The sequence below is a fragment of the Oryx dammah genome, unplaced genomic scaffold (assembly GCF_014754425.2).
Source record: "Oryx dammah isolate SB20612 unplaced genomic scaffold, SCBI_Odam_1.1 HiC_scaffold_29, whole genome shotgun sequence".
Taxonomy (NCBI): Eukaryota; Metazoa; Chordata; class Mammalia; order Artiodactyla; family Bovidae; genus Oryx; species Oryx dammah.
The window spans coordinates 79,215,118-79,231,256 of NW_024070213.1; the positions used below are offsets into that span (position 1 = coordinate 79,215,118).

The 16,139-nt window shown below is 38.0% G+C and overlaps 1 protein-coding gene and 1 pseudogene across 12 annotated transcripts in view; both read left to right on the forward strand.

Moving 5' to 3' along the window:
• Window positions 1-16,139, forward strand: part of PPHLN1 (periphilin 1) — a 171,621-nt gene that overhangs the window by 93,664 nt on the left and 61,818 nt on the right. For all 12 annotated transcript variants that reach the window (XM_040233783.1, XM_040233786.1, XM_040233789.1 and 9 more), the window contains one exon: window positions 7,724-7,843. In XM_040233783.1, the coding sequence (XP_040089717.1) occupies window positions 7,724-7,843 (120 nt within the window). The remainder of the gene's footprint in view (window positions 1-7,723; window positions 7,844-16,139) is intronic.
• LOC120857902 lies at window positions 2,104-3,634 on the forward strand (annotated as a pseudogene).

The window sequence follows — 16,139 nt, forward strand, 5'->3', positions numbered from 1 at the left end:
GTTCTAACTACAAAGAAGAGATACCAGTCGTGTTGTCATGCAAGTATTAGCTAATACTATGGCTATGGTTATGTTGCAATGAAAAAAGTAGGTGTATATCTCCATTTTATGGCAAGGCTTAGGTGTTAAATAATTTTCTCAAGGACATAACTAGTCTTCACTGCATCATTCTTCACAGGCCTTCCTTCCCAGCATTCCTAAACGTGTTGAAAAGATGATTCATGGTTCTGATCCTCAAAATTTAAAATTTGTGGTGTTGCTGAGATTCTTTCCACCAGCCTCCCACATTCTTTCTCTTTCCATGACTGTCGTTACTTCTCTTTTTTTTCTCCACTTCTTTTTGGTTTCTGTCTTTAGTATGTCTGGCTTTTCTGTAAGAATAGATATCATCTGGTGGGCTACGCTGGTGTTCACAGGGCATCTGCTTCTCTGCCTCAAATAAAAAAAAAGAAAAATGTGTTTTTGTGGTGACTTGTGTCTTTGGAGCTTTCCCAGAAGCCTGAGGATGCTAGAATGCTGGATTTTGAATAGAAAAGTTTGATTTTTTTTTGTTGTTGTTACTTTCTTTTTTACCATATCAAGGGTTCTTTACCCATCTGAAACACTGGCTTGTTTTTTTGAGTGTTTGGTTATATAGGAAAGAATGAAGAGTAAAAATAGTATTTACCCATAATTTAAATATTATGATATTTGAGATATTTATTTCCCTTTAACTATAATATGGTGTTTCAAATCCTAAAAGAAGATGCTGAGAAAGTGCCACACCCAATATGTCAGCAAATTTGGAAAACTCAACAGTGGCCACAGGACTGGAAAAGGTCAGTTTTCATTCCAATCCCAAAGAAAGGCAGTGCCAAAGAATATTCAAACTACCACACAATTGCACTCATCTCACATGCTAGTGAAGTCATGCTCAAAATTCTTCAAGCCAGGCTTCAACAGTATTTGAATCGAGAACTTGCAGATGTTCAAGCTGGATTTAGAAAAGGCAGAGGAACCAGAGATCAAATTCCAACATCTGTTGGATCCTAGAAAAAGCAAGAAATTCCAGAAAAATATCTGCTTCTGCTTCATTGACTATGCTAAAGCCTTTGACTGTGTGGATCACAACAAACTGTGGGAAATCCTCAGGAGATGGGAATACCAGACCACCTTACCTGCCTCCTGAGAAATCTGTATGCAGGTCAAGAAGCAACAGTTAGAACCAGACATGGAACAACGGACTGGTTCCAAATTCGGAAAGGAGTACGTCAAGGTGGTATCTTGTCACCTGCTTATTTAACTTATATGCAGAGTACATCATGAGAAATGCCAGGCTGGATGAAGCACAACTGGAATCAAGATTGCTGGGAGAAAGATTGCTGCATATCAGTAATCTCAGATATGCAGATGATATCAACTTTATGGATCAACTTTATGGCAGAAAATGAATAAGAACTAAAGAGCCTCTTGATGAAAGTTAAAGAGGATTGTCAAAAAGCTGGCTTAAAACTCAGTGTTCAGATCATGGCATCTGGTCTCATCACTTCATGGCAAATAGATGGGGAAACAATGGAAACAGTGACAGACTTTATTTACCTGGGCTCCAAAATCACTCTAGATGGTGACTGCAGCCATGAAATTAAAAGACACTTGCTCCTTGGAAGAAAAGCTATGACACCTCTAGAGAGCATATTAAAAAGCAGAGATATCACCTTGCAGACAAAGGTCCGTCTAGTCAAAGCTGCGGTTTTTCTAGTACTCATATATGGATTTGAGAATTGGACCGTAAAGAAAGCTGAATGCTGAAAAAAGATGCTTTTGAGCTGTGGTGTTGGAGAAAACTCTTGAGAGTCCCTTGGACAGCAAGGAGATCCAACCAGTCCATCCTAAAGGGATTGGAAGGACTGATGCTGAAGCTGAAGCTCCAGTACTTTGGCCACCTAATGGGAACAACTGACTCACTGGAAAAGACCCTAATGCTGGGAAAAATTGAAGGCAGAAGGAGAAGGGGACGATAGAGGATGAGATGGTTGGATGGCGTCACTGACTCGATGGACATGAGTTTGAGCAAGATTCAGGAGGTGTTGGTGGACAGAGAAGCCTGGTGTGCTGCAGTCCATGGGGCCACAGAGGCAGACACAACTGAGCGGCTGAACTGAGCTGAATAATGTGATGTGACTATAAGTTACAGCATAGTACTTTATACGTGACAAAATATATTTTAACCGTAAAATCCATCTGTAGCCTGGCAGCATAGTCACACTGTGTCTGTTGTGCTGAACTGTAGCCATGGAGCAAGGAACTCCTGACCCTGGGCAACTTTTGCAACATGCACACCTAGAGCCCTTGGGCCACTCCAGCCGACACTGGGCTAGGGTCTGTGGTGGATGAGGAAGCAGAAGGAATGAGGGCCCTGGGGATGGCAGGGTAACACAGATTTGGTTTTGGTTCAGGAAGATAGAAATTAGTGTTTTTAAAGCAGAAAAGTGAGCTGGAAGAAATGCCATGAACATGGCAAGAAACGTAAACTGCTGACCTCATTGAAACCAGATTGGTTGAACATAGTAATCATCAGAGTGCTCTAATGGACTCACTATGGAGGCAATGTAGTGAATTTGAGTTGTTGAGAAACGACCTTTTAGTTTACTATTCACAAATTGTTGTGCCACATCTATCAGAAAAAAGGGCGGAATTTGTTTGGCATATACTCTTTGCTGACAAAATGGACCTGAATTTTGTGGACAGACATGGGATCGATTTAGAAAACTTCCTCTTGAGAATTGGTTCACATCCCATCCTTTACAGAGACACGCTCTTCTGTTTTTAACAGAGGAATGTAACTTGAAGGAGACTGTAAATGTAACTGGATTTCAGCTGAAAGCAGACGCAGGTTGAAAATGCTTTAATGCAACATTCAGAGTGAAAAACCCACACAAGAGATTTACTGAATTAAAACACTGTGATTAAAACACAGTGATGAACTACAGTCTGTCATCTCATATCTTCTTTGAGTCAGAGCTAGAGTACTAGATTGCATGGTGTATATAAAGTGCATGGAAATTATGGGCAAGTTTTCAGTGAGTGAAATGCCACAGTAAAAGAAATGGGTGATGGACTGCAGAGTGCTGGTCATCACATGGATGTGCATGCATCTTCTGTTGATGGTATTTTGGAAGATAAAGAAAATTATGCAGATCAGTTAAAGGAGTATCCTTTTCATACAGAAGCACTGCAGGTGTGTGCAGGAAACATGACTTACATAGTATGACTTGGAGATGGCTGCTAAGGACTTAGCATCCAAGAAGCAGCAACATGAGGAACTTGCTACCGCGACCGTGAGAACATTTTCTTTGAAGGGAATGACTACCAAACTCTTTGGTCAAGGAACTCCAGAGCAAAGAGGAGCCAGAGTAAAGATGCTAGAAGAAAGAATAACTGAAGGAGAACAACAACTTCAGTCTAAAAATCTGGAAGGCAGCGAATTTGTCTTGGGTTGATATTTAATGCTTGGGCTGATATTTAATGCTTCAAAGAACTGAAGAACTGTGATTTAAAGGAGGCCCTCATAAGCTATGCAGTCATGCAGATCAGTATGTGCAAAAAAGAAATTCAAGTTTGGACCAATGCTAAAGAATGCTTTAGCAAAATGTAATCCTGTGAAAGAGATGGAAATACCAGACCACCTGACCTACCTCTTGAGAAATCTGTATGCAAGTCAGGAAGCAACAGTTAGAACTGGACGTGGAACAACAGACTGGTTTCAAATAGGAAAAGGAGTACTCCAAGGCTGTATATTGTCACCCTGCTTATTTAACTTATATGCAGAGTACATCATGAGAAATGCTGGACTGGAAGAAACACAAGCTGGAATCAAGATTGCCGGGAGAAATATCAATAACCTCAGATATGCAGATGACACCACCCTTATGGCAGAAAGGGAAGAGGAACTAAAAAGCCTCTTGATGAAAATGAAAGAGGAGAGTGAAAAAGTTGTTAAAGCTCAACATTCAGGAAATGAAGATCATGGCATCTGGTCCAATCACTTCATGGGAAATAGATGGGGAAACAGTGGAAACAGTGTCAGACTTTATTTTTGGGTGCTCCAAAATCACTGCAGATGGTGATTGTAGCCATGAAATTAAAAGACACTTACTCCTTGGAAGAAAAGTTGTGACCAACCTAGATAGCATATTCAAAAGCAGAGACATTACTTTGCCAACTAAGGTCCGTCTAGTCAAGGCTATGGTTTTTCCTGTTGTCATGTATGGATGTGAGAGTTGGTCTGTGAAGAAAGCTGAGCACCAAAGAATTGATGCTTTTGAACTGTAGTGTTGGAGAAGACTCTTGAGAGTCCCTTGGACTGCAGGGAGATCCAACCAGTCCATTCTGAAGGAGATCAGCCCTGAGATTTCTTTGGAAGGAATGATGCTAAAGCTGAAGCTCCAGTACTTTGGCCACCTCATGCGAAGAGTTGACTCATTGGAAAAGACTGTGATGGTGGGAGGGATTGGGGGCAGGAGGAGAAGAGGACGACAGAGGATGAGGTGGCTGGATGGCATCACTGACTCGATGAACGTGAGTCTGAGTGAACTCTGGGAGTTGATGATGGACAGGGAGGCCTGGCGTGCTGCGATTTTTGGGGTCACAAAGAGTCGGACACGAGGACGACTGAGCGACTGAACTGAATCCTGTGAAATGAATTTCTCTTCAGTTGAAGTACCCCAAAACAGAAGCCCAAGTAAATTAAAAATTCAAGTTGTTAGCCAGCATACACAAAAATACACAATAAGTTGAGAAATTCAACTTTCTTTGATTTGGTTGTAGTTGTATTAATATAGCACAGAAGGATGTGTTTTAATGAAGATTAAATAGTCTAATTTGAGGTTTTGGGGGCTGGTGCTGATTCTAAAATGTTAATTAGATAAAAATAGCCAACAGATTGTCGCTTCTGAACCAGTGACTGAATATCAAGGTATTAGGTCATTTCCAGATGTTCGTTTCAGTGCCTGCTGCTTCAGATCTGCTCATGTGGGGATTTTTTTTCCCTAAGATTGAATTCTTATCTTGATTTGGTAAGACCCACTAATCTCTTATAAGGGGTTAGGTTTGCTTGCCTTATAGTTGAGCTGTTTGATTTGATAAAGCTCAGCTGAAGCTTAGTGTAAAATCTAAGTTATTTCTCCCACATTCATCAATGCCTCCACACATTACATGCACTAGACAATGCCTTCAATGTGTATTTTACCAGAATTTTGATACTGGTCAAAAATTTTATACTCCCAACAAAGAAGACTCAACTTCTTAGATGTATAGTGGAATACATTGTTATGATCTAGGAATTGCTACATAGAAAGTTTAGAGTATGTTAATTATAAGCATTAAATTCTCAAATAATTCTTAGCCTCATTGATGAGCCTAAATTTACTCTGCTTGGCCCTCTACACATGGTATTTCAGGGTACAAGATATAGCATTTCAATGTGTAAGGTATATGTAATGAACATGTGTTAGGATCTTTATTACGAACATCCTTTTTTATTGCTTGGCTGTAATTTTTATAAAGATAAATTATATTGCTTTTGTGTGTGTGTGTTTGTGGTATATATTCAGAAGACAAGCATCCTTGGTATGTTGCTAGCTTTGCAAAACCCTATGTGTGTACTTATTATTACTAACTATGTAAAAAAATTTTTATTTTACATTTGACTTATTAACATTTGCAATGTTGCTGAATTTTTTGCTGTTTGCCAAAACTTATGAAATACATAAATGAAGTATTATGTTGATTTTTTAAAAATCCACCTCTAATGGATTTTAAATGTTTTCTTTTGTTTTTTGTATGAATTGGCAAAGAATAGCTTCCTGTGTCCTTTTCCCAGGGTTACATGCTAATTTTATTTTCTATTAATTTTTTACATGCTAGCTTTATTACCTAGATTTTCTGATATGGTGGAAGACTTTTCCTTTTAAACATTATGGTTGCTGTCATGTAGGAATAATTCTTCAGAATTTTTTTTCTGCTGTCTTAAGTTACTTTCAAATGAGTTTTTCAAGTGTATAGATTTAATAATGGTTGAATAGAAGGATTCATTTGAAAGATTTTGCTTCCTTCTTCACTAGAGGTAGCTTATAATGTTTTATTTTGTCTTCTTTTTGCTCTATAACTTTCTCTTCAAAACAAGTACCAAAAAGAGGTATACATTAAAAAATACGTGTTTCTAATTCTTTAAAAAGCGTGTTATTAAAATAATATTATAATAAAGATATTGTTTATATCTTTTACATTTTATGTATGGGTAGGGCTTTGGAGTAAGATATTTAGTCTTACTCAGTGGCCATGGAAACACGCGATGTAGACACATTGTGATTATTTTCCAGTAAATGTTACAGATGGCAATCCAGTTTTTCCGTGAATTGAATAAGGTATTGAAGGAAGTCAGGGCGTTACATATCTAGAAGACCTAGTTTAAGTTCCAGTTTAGCATTTATTGGTAACTGTGTATAAATCAGTAACGTATTGACATTCAGTTTTTTGGTTTCTAAGTTTGTGATGATAAAGTCTACTGAGCTGCTTTCATGGAATTCCATTTAATTAAATTACCTTATTTTTAGTTTGCGTATATGTACTTTATAAACACTAGTATATGATAACTTGAGTTTTTAATTTTTTTTTCTACTTATAGTTTTACTATAGCAAAATAATACAGATTAGAACCAAAAGAAAGGAAGATACACACAGGGCAAGATTTGGGGTGTCCCATAAATGGAGTTTCTAGTTGTCCTTTCTCTGTGGAGTCCAGACCCATTGCCTCCCCCAGTGATATACTCAAAATGTATTTCCAGCTCGGTAGCTTGCCTGAGCTTCAGTCTCTGGGATTTTTATTGGGGCTTCATTCCATGAATGTTATTTGCTATATTGTTGCCCATATGCTTGAACTCAGTTTCCAACTTCCTCTCCCAGAGCTTGGGTTGGTGTGTCTTTACCCAAAGCTCTAGTAAACCTTTAAGGGTTTGTCTTTTTGGCACTGCTAGCCAACATGGGGATTTTTACTGCCACTGTCATCCAGAGGAGGTATGTTTAGGAAGAGTGATACAACTTTACAGAAGTAAGAGATGAAGATGAAATTAAACTCCCAAGCACTACACTAGATGCTTTCAGGTCTGTTACTGCTCTCGATTCTCACAACTGCTTTATTTAAGCATGAATATAATATTAGTAACCCCTATTTTATAAATGAGAAAACCAAGGCTCACAGTATCATAAGATATGTGTATAAAATCATCTAACCTCCCTAATGATGAAACTGCTATTCAAACCCAGCCATAGCATATCTGGACTTTTCTGTTGCATTAATTAGGAATTTACCTTGATGAAATTTTGTCATTATTTATTTCATTGAATATAATTAAAGATATAAAGGTGAACTCAGTATAATGTCTATATATTCTATAAATTGTATAGTGTATTAGTTAATTGTCAGTGTCTTTTGTTTCATTCATTAGATGAATTTCTAAAGCTTTATATAAATGAAATTAGGAGTCAGGTCTAGTCTATATGTCCCAGACAAAAGGCAACTTAAAGAAGTTCTGTTAATTTTTGAAAAAGTAAAGAATATACTTGTTCTTTATATAAATTTGAATGCTTATATGATTTTAAGTATTAAGTGGGATATACTTCCTGATGTATTTGAAATTTTAAAACCCTTAAGAATTGTAACAGAACCTTTCTTTTGTTTTTTTAGGTATTAGAAAAACCCAGTAGGCTAACTGAAAAGGAACTTGCTGAAGCTGCAAGCAAGTGGGCTGCTGAAAAGCTAGAGAAGGCAGATGAAAGTAACTTACCTGAAATTTCTGAGTATGAGGTAAGGCATAATTTCTTCTGTATTTGTCTGGATTTTAAATTATAGATGAAATTTTGGTTTCTTCTAGTGTTTTAAAATATGTTTGGGGAAAATGTCATCATGAATTACTAAATTTTACCACACATAATAATAATATGAATATGAATTACTCTGAGTTCTGTAATTATACTATGTCTGAATGTCTCTAGTAGTTTAGAAGTATAAGAATGGTATAAATCTGAAGTATTACTAGAAAGATGCTGTATTTATATATGCTGCTTTTATGAGCTTTTAAAAGTATTTCTAGACATGCTAAGCCACCAGTCATAAATCAGTGAATTCAGAACAAAAATATAATTAAACCTTGGATCTGGGTTATATTTATATTGCATGTTATACTCTATGCAAATTTTTTCATATATATCCCAAGAAATGCAATTATGCATTGTTTGGTCTACCTGTGATTTTTGATGAATCCTGAGTACCAAAATGAGAACATTTTTGGATCCACAGAATATGCTTTATAAAATATTTGCATTAAAATATTGGAAAATGTATTGAAAAATTTTTCTGTAACCTGTAAAAGAAATACAGATATTTTATGGGCAAAGTTAACCTTCTAGATTCAGGATTTGTTACTAGAGGAATTATTTGGACATGGCAGAGAATATAAAAATCTCTGTACCATGATAGATTATATTTGGAAGCGATTTCTGACTTTATATTTTTGAATGCCTTTTAAGACAGGTCCTCTGATAAAAGAGATGAAACGTTAGAATTCAATGTATAAATTCTATACCTATGTGCATCTTAATACACTGTGGAAAGACCTTTCCAAAGTAACTAATATACACTGTTCATAGAAAGTATAAATCAGTGCAAACCCTATCAGTGCTTATAGAAGCAGAGCCTTTCTTTTGTAAAATGCTGATGTGTCATTGTCATTTAGCTGTCAGTTTTTCTTACATAGGCCAAAGTTTCCTTGTTACTATAGAGATAATAATAGATATTTATGCATAGTTTCAAGTAAAAGGTATCAAAAATATCAAGCTGTGTCTCTTTGGTACCTCTCTAGCGCTATTTTTATTTTTTTAATTTATTTATTTATTTTAATTGGAGACTAATTACTTTACAGTATTGTAGTGGTTTTTGCCATACATTGACATGAATCAGCCATGGGTGTACGTGTGTCCCCCCTCCTGAACCTCCCTCCCACCTCCCTCATCCCATCCCTCAGGGTCGTCTCAGTGCCATGGCCCTGAGTGCCCTGTCTCATGCATTGAACCTGGACTGATGATCTATTTCACATATGGTAATATACATGCTTCAGTGCTATTCTCTCAAATCATCCCACCCTCGCCTTCTCCCACAGAGTCCAGAAGTCTGTTCCTTACATCTGTGTCTCTTTTGCTGTCTCACATACAGAGTCATCATTACTATCTTTCTAAATTCCATATATATATGTTAATATACTATATTGGTGTTTTTTTTTTTTTCTGGCTTACTTCACTCTGTTTAATAGACTCCAGTTTCATCCACCTCATTAGAACTGATTCAAATGCATTCTTTTTAATAGCTGAGTAATAATCCATTCTGTATATGTACCACAGCTTTCTTATCCATTCGTCTGCCGATGGACATCTAGGTTGCTTCCACGACCTAGCTATTGTAAACAGTGCTCGACCTAGCTATTGTAAACAGTGCTGCGATGAACATTGGCGTACACGTCAATTCTCTTTGAATTCTGGTTTCCTCGATGTGTATGTCCAGCAGTGGGATTTCTGGGTCATATGGCAGTTCTGTTTCCAGTTTTTTAAGGACTCTCCACACTGTTCTCCATAGTGGCTGTACTAGTTTGCATTTCCACCAACAGTGTAAAAGGGTTTCCTTTTCTCCACACCCTCTCCAGCATTTATTGTTTTTAGACTTTTTGATAGCAGCCATTCTGACCAGAGTGAGATGGTATCTCATTGTGGTTTTGATTTGCATTTCTCTGATAATGAGTGATGTTGAGCATCTTTTCATGTGTTTGTTAGCCATCTATATGTCTTCTTTGGACAAATGTCTGTTTAGTTCTTTGGCCCATTTTTTTATTGGGTCGTTTATTTTTCTGGAATTGAGCTGCATGAGCTGTCTAGCGCTATTTCAAAGCATGAAGAGTATTACATTTAATAGGGCCATTTAACTATTTTCCTTAAGAATTTAGAGTAATAGTTTTTATATTAATAATAGAAATATGTACTTTAAAGTTGCTTATTTGGATGTCTGATAATTTTTCTCAGAGTAATTAAACCAAAAACTTCCAAAAAATACTTAGTTATTTGTTTGCTAAATATGGTATCTTCAACTGTTGTTGTTTAGTCACTAAGTCATATATGACTCTTCTGTGATCCCATGGACTGTAGCACACGAGGCTTCTCAGCATGTGATACTTCCCAGCCAAAAATACAAGAGTGTATGGCCATTTCCTTCTTTATGGGATCTTCTCAACGGGATCGAACCCACGTTTCCTGCATTGGCAAGCAGGTTCTTTACCACTGAGTCACCAGGAAAGCCCACGTATCTTTAGTTAGCAAAGCTATTATTAAGATATATTCATTCTCCCTCCTGGTCTTCAAAGTCGAATTCCCTGGGGGTTCTCAGTCCCTTTGCTGGATCCCCAGTTTGGGAAATCTGTTGTGGGCCCTAGAGCTTTCACAACAGTGTGAGAACTTCTTTGGCAGAATTGTTCTCCAGTTTGTGGGTTGTCTGCTTGGTGGCTCTATGGTGGGGTTCACATGCTGCACCTCCCTGATCTGCTGTAGCCAGAGCCCCTGTCCCCAGAGCAGGCCATAGCTGACCCGTGCCTCTTCAGGAAACACCCAAACACACAAAGCCAGGTCTGGCTGGGTCTCTTGTGGGGTCCAAAATCACTGCAGATGGTGATTGCAGCCATGAAATTAACACATTTGCTCCTTGGAAGAAAAACTTTGACAAACTTAGACAGCATATTAAAAAGCAGAGACATTACTTTACCGACAAAAGTCCATACAGTCAAAGCTATGGTTTTTCCAGTAGTCATGTATGCTGTGAGAGTTGGACCATAAATAAGGCTGCACAGTGAATTGATGATTTTGAACTGTGGTGTTGGAGAAGACTCTTGAGAGTCCCTTGGACAGCAAGGAGATCCAACCAGTCAATCCTAAAGGAAATCAGTTCTGAATATTCATTGGAAGGACTGATGCTGAAGCTGAAGCTCCAATACTTTGGCCACTTAATTAGGGAAGAACTGACTCATTGGAAAAGACCCTGATGCTGGGAAAGATTGAAGGCAGGAGGAGAAGGGGATGAGAGAGGATGAGATGATTGAATGGCATCACTGACTCAATGGACATGAGTTTGAGGAAGATTCAGGAGAAGCCTGGTGTGCTGCAGTCCATGGAGTTAGACATGACTGAGCAACTGAACTGAACTAAAATTTTTAAAAAATCTTACTATCCATCTTTTCCAGTTTTTTATTATTTTATTTATATCTTTTTTCATTTCTTGACTGGATCTCGACTGAATAGTCAGTGACATTGGGTCTTGAAAGATGTTTTTCCAGCAGTCTTGTGTTTTCTCTATAATGTGCCCAGAATTTGCTAGGTTTTTGAATTAATGAGAAGTCAGGAATCCTAAAATCTGCGTGTGTAGTCATAGGTCAGAGGTAATTTTCTGTTAGAGCAAAGGCAAGGTAAGAGTACTGTTGAAATTACTATAGTATGTTTGTTAGTTGGCGTACATCATTAGTGTTGTACAGCATCAGTCTTGTAGCATTGTCTGAAAAGTTCTTCAAGTTTTGTTGATACTTTTCCATACTGGAGAAAAGGCATTTGGGAATTTCTTAGGATACTCTTGTCTTTTGGGCAAGGATAGTCACATTTGTTTTTAGGCAGTTGTTAAATAGTTGCTCATTTCAGTGATTCTTTTTTTTTTTTTTTTTGAGATATAGACATTTTAAGAATGTTGGCCTTGGTTCTATAAACTCCTATCTGAAGTGGAATATTCAGAATATAGCTCTTTTTGAGGTGGAAAGACCTTGATGCCAGGGAAGAGTTTTGCATGGTCCTCTCTGTTTAGTGACAGTCTTTATATTAACTGTCAAGAGAGGAGATTAAATATTTAGGTTTCCAGTTTGTCTTCTCTTGCTGTCATGAATACAGTTTTAAACAAGTTGGTTAGGAGACCATGTAGTTTATAGGTCAGTCAGTCAGTCAGTTCAGTCGCTCAGTCATGTCCGACTCTGCGACCCCATGAATCGCAGCATGCCAGGCCTCCCTATCTATCACCAACTCCCGGAGTTCACTCAGACTCACGTCCATCAAGTCAATGATGCCATCCAGCCATCTCATCCTTGGTCGTCCCCTTCTCCTCCTGCCCCGAATCCCTCCCAGCATCAGAGTCTTTTCCAATGAGTCAACTGTTCGCATGAGGTGGCCAAAGTACTGGAGTTTCAGCTTTAGCATCATTCCTTCCAAAGAAATCCCAGGGTTGATCTTCAGAATGGACTGGTTGGATCTCCTTGCAGTCCAAGGAACTCTCAAGAGTCTTCTCCAACACCACAGATCAAAAGCATCAATTCTTCGGCTCTCAGCCTTCTTCACAGTCCAACTCTCCCATCCATACATGACCACAGGAAAAATCATAGCCTTGACTAGACGGACCTTAGTTGGCAAAGTAATGTCTGTGTTTTTGAATATGCTACCTAGGTTGGTCATAACTTTTCTTCCAAGGAGTCAGCGTCTTTTAATTTCATGTCTGCAATCACCATCTGCAGTGATTTTGGAGCCCCCCAAAATAAAGTCTGACACTGTTTCCATTGTTTCCCCATAGTCAGTGAAGTTGAAGATAAATTCAGTGCTGTGCTTAAATATCAGGAATATTTAAGGAGTTCACTATTCTGTTCAGGTTTTTACTTTTAGCTTTTGGACTCTAATAGGGAATTTCTGAAAGTATTTGATAGAATGATAGTTCTCAATAGTCTTAGTGACCTGAGGAAGAACAAAAATATTCTGTTAGTGCCAATGTTGTCGTTGTTTAGTTGCTAAGTCGTATCTGATTCTTTTGCCATCCCAGGGACTATGGCCCACCAGGCTCCTTGTTCATGGTTATTTTCCAGGCAAGAGTACTAGAGTGGGTTGCTGTTTCCCTTCTCCAGGGGATCTTCTGGACCCAGGGATTTGAACCGGTGTCTCCTAAATTGGCAAGTGAATCCTTTACCACTGAGCCACTAGGGAAGCCCGTTAGCCCCACTACATTTAGTAAATGTTAGATTTAAAAGAAGTAGGTTGATTTTGGCATTTAGCACTTTTAAGAGACTGTGGCTCAGGTCATGAACTCCTTATTGCCAAATTCAGACTTAAATTGAAGACAGTGGAGAAAACCACTAGACCATTCAGGTATGACCTAAATCAAATCCCTTATGATTATACAGTGAAAGTGAAAAATAGATTTAAGGGACTATATCTGATAGATAGAGTGCCTGATGAACTATGGACAGAGGTTCGTGACTTTGTACAGGAGATAGGGATCAAGACCATCCCTATGGAAAAGAAATGCAAAAAAGCAAAATGGTTGTCTGGGGAGGCCTTACAAATAGCTGTGGAAAGAAGAGAAGTGAAAAGTAAAGGAGAAAAAGAAAGATATAAGCATCTGAATGCAGAGTTCCTAAGAATAGCAAGGAGAGATAAGAAAGCCTTCCTCAGCAATCAATGCAAAGAAGCAGAGGAAAACAACAGAATGGGAAAAACTAGAGATCTCTTCAAGAAAATTAGAGATACCAAGATAATTAGAGATACCATGCAAAGATGGGCTCGATAAAGGACAGAAATCCTAAGAGAAGCAGAAGATATTAAGAAGAGGTGGCAAGAATACACAGAAGAACTATACAAAAAAGATCTTCACTACCAAGATAATCACAATGGTGTGGTCACTCACCTAGAGCCAGGCATCCTGGAATGTGAAGTCAAGTGGGCCTTAGAAAGCATCACTGTGAACAAAGCTAGTGGAGATGATGGAATTGCAGTTGAGCTATTTCAAATCCTGAAAGATGATGCTGTGAAAGTGCTGCACTCAATATGCAAGCAAATTTGGAAAACTCAGCAGTGGCCACAGGACTGGAAAAGGTCAATTTTCATTCCAATCCCAAAGGAAGGCAATGCCAAAGAATGTTCAATTTGGCATTGAACTACCACACAATTTCAACTCATTTCACTCATCTCAAAGTAATGTTCAAAATTCTCCAATCCAGGCTTCAACAGTACATGAACTATGAACTTCCAGATGTTCAAGCTGGATTTAGGAAAGGCAGAGGAGCCAGAGATCAAATTGCCAACATCTGCTGGATCATCAAAAATGCAGGAGACTTCCAGAAAAACATATGCTGTTGCTTTATTGAGTGCACCAAAGCCTTTGACTGTATGGATCAGCACAAACTGTGGAAAATTCTTAAAGAGGTGGGAATACCAGACCACCTTACTTGTCTCCTGAGAAATCTCTATGCAGGTCAAGAAGCAACAGAACTGGACATGGAACAACAGACTGGTTCCAAACAGGGAAAGGAGTACGTCAAGGCTGTATATTGTCACCCTGCTTATTTTACTTATATGTAGAGTATATCATGTGAAATGCCAGGCTGGATGAAGCACAAGCTGGAATCAAGATTGCTGGGAGAAATATCAATAACCTCAGATATGCTGATGACACCACCTGTATGGCAGAAAGTGAAGAAGTACTAAAGAGCCTCTTGATGAAAGTAAAAGATGAGAGTGAAAAGGCTGGCTTGAAACTTAACATTCAAAGAGAAAGATAATGGCATCCAGTCTCATCACTTTGTGGCAAATAGTTGGCAAACAGTGTTAACAGTGAGAGACTTCATTTTCTTGGGCTCTAAAATCACTGCAGATGATGACTGCAGACAAGAAATTAAAAGATGCTTGCTCCTTGGAACAAGGAGCTCCTTGTTGTTGTCATTGTTCAGTCGCTCAGTCATACCTGATTCTATGACTCTATGGACTGCAGCATGCCAGGCTTCCCTATCCTTCACTATTTCTGGAGTCTGCTCAAACTCGTGTCCATTGAGTCAGTGATGCCATCCAACCATCTCATCCTCTGTTGCACTCTTCTCCTTCTGCCCTCAATCTTTCCCAGCATCAGAGTCTTTTCCAGTGGGTCAGCTCTTCACATTAGGTGGCGAAAAGATTGGAGTTTCAGCTTCAGCATCAGTGAATATTCCAGTGAATATTCAGGATTGATTCTTTTAGGATTGACTGGTTTGATCTCCTTGCTGTCCAAGGGACTCTCAAGATTTGGAGTTATAAACCAACATTGCAGTGATACCAACTTTTACACCTATAATTTTTTTCTTTAAATGTCATAGTCTCCTAAATCATGTTGCAAATAAAAAGTACAGTTTATATTAGCCATTATAATTGACCATGCATTTAGGTATAGTGAGCTCTTTATTCTTCCACACAGCTTCAGGATACTATCTCGTGTCCTTTCCTTTTACCTTTTAAGACTCCCTTGAGGATTTCTTGCATGACAGATCTAGTGTCATCATCTCTCTCAGCTTTGTTTACCTGGAATGTGTTAATTTCTCCATCACTTTCAGAGGACAGTGTTACTGGATATAGCAATCTTTGTTGGCACTTTTTTCTTTTAACACTTTGGACATATCAGTCCATTGTCTTCTGGCCTCCAAAGTTTCTGATGAGAAATCTACTTAATTTTGGTGACGACCTCTTGTATTTATGATTTTGTTTCTCGTTGCTTTTTTTCTCCCTTTATCTTTGTCCTGAACGTTTGATTGTAATATGTCTTTTGAGCTTTTTTGAGTTCATCTTACTTGGTTCTTTGAGCTTCTTAGATGTTTGAATTCAAGTCTTTGATCGGATTTGGAAGTTTTCAGTCATTATTTATTCAAATATTTTCTCTAACTCCCAGAAGATTGTATGTATTTAAGTGTATTAGATTATTGCAAAAGTAATTGCTGTTTTACATTGTTGAACTTTGCTATTTGGTATTGGAATACCTTCTTAAATAAGTGTGGTTATCTTATATATCATTTTAATACACATTTATCACTTTATATTTTTTGCTAAAGATATATTACTTGCTGTTTGTTTTGTATTTATTTTAGATTAGGGAAATGATGTTAAACAAAAAGCAATTTTGAGCGATTTTCTCATTTCAGTTTAAAATGGGTCATAAAGCACTGGAGACAATTTGCAACATCAACAATGCATGTGGCCCAGGAACTGCTAACAAAGATACAGTGCAGTGTTGATTAAAGAAATTC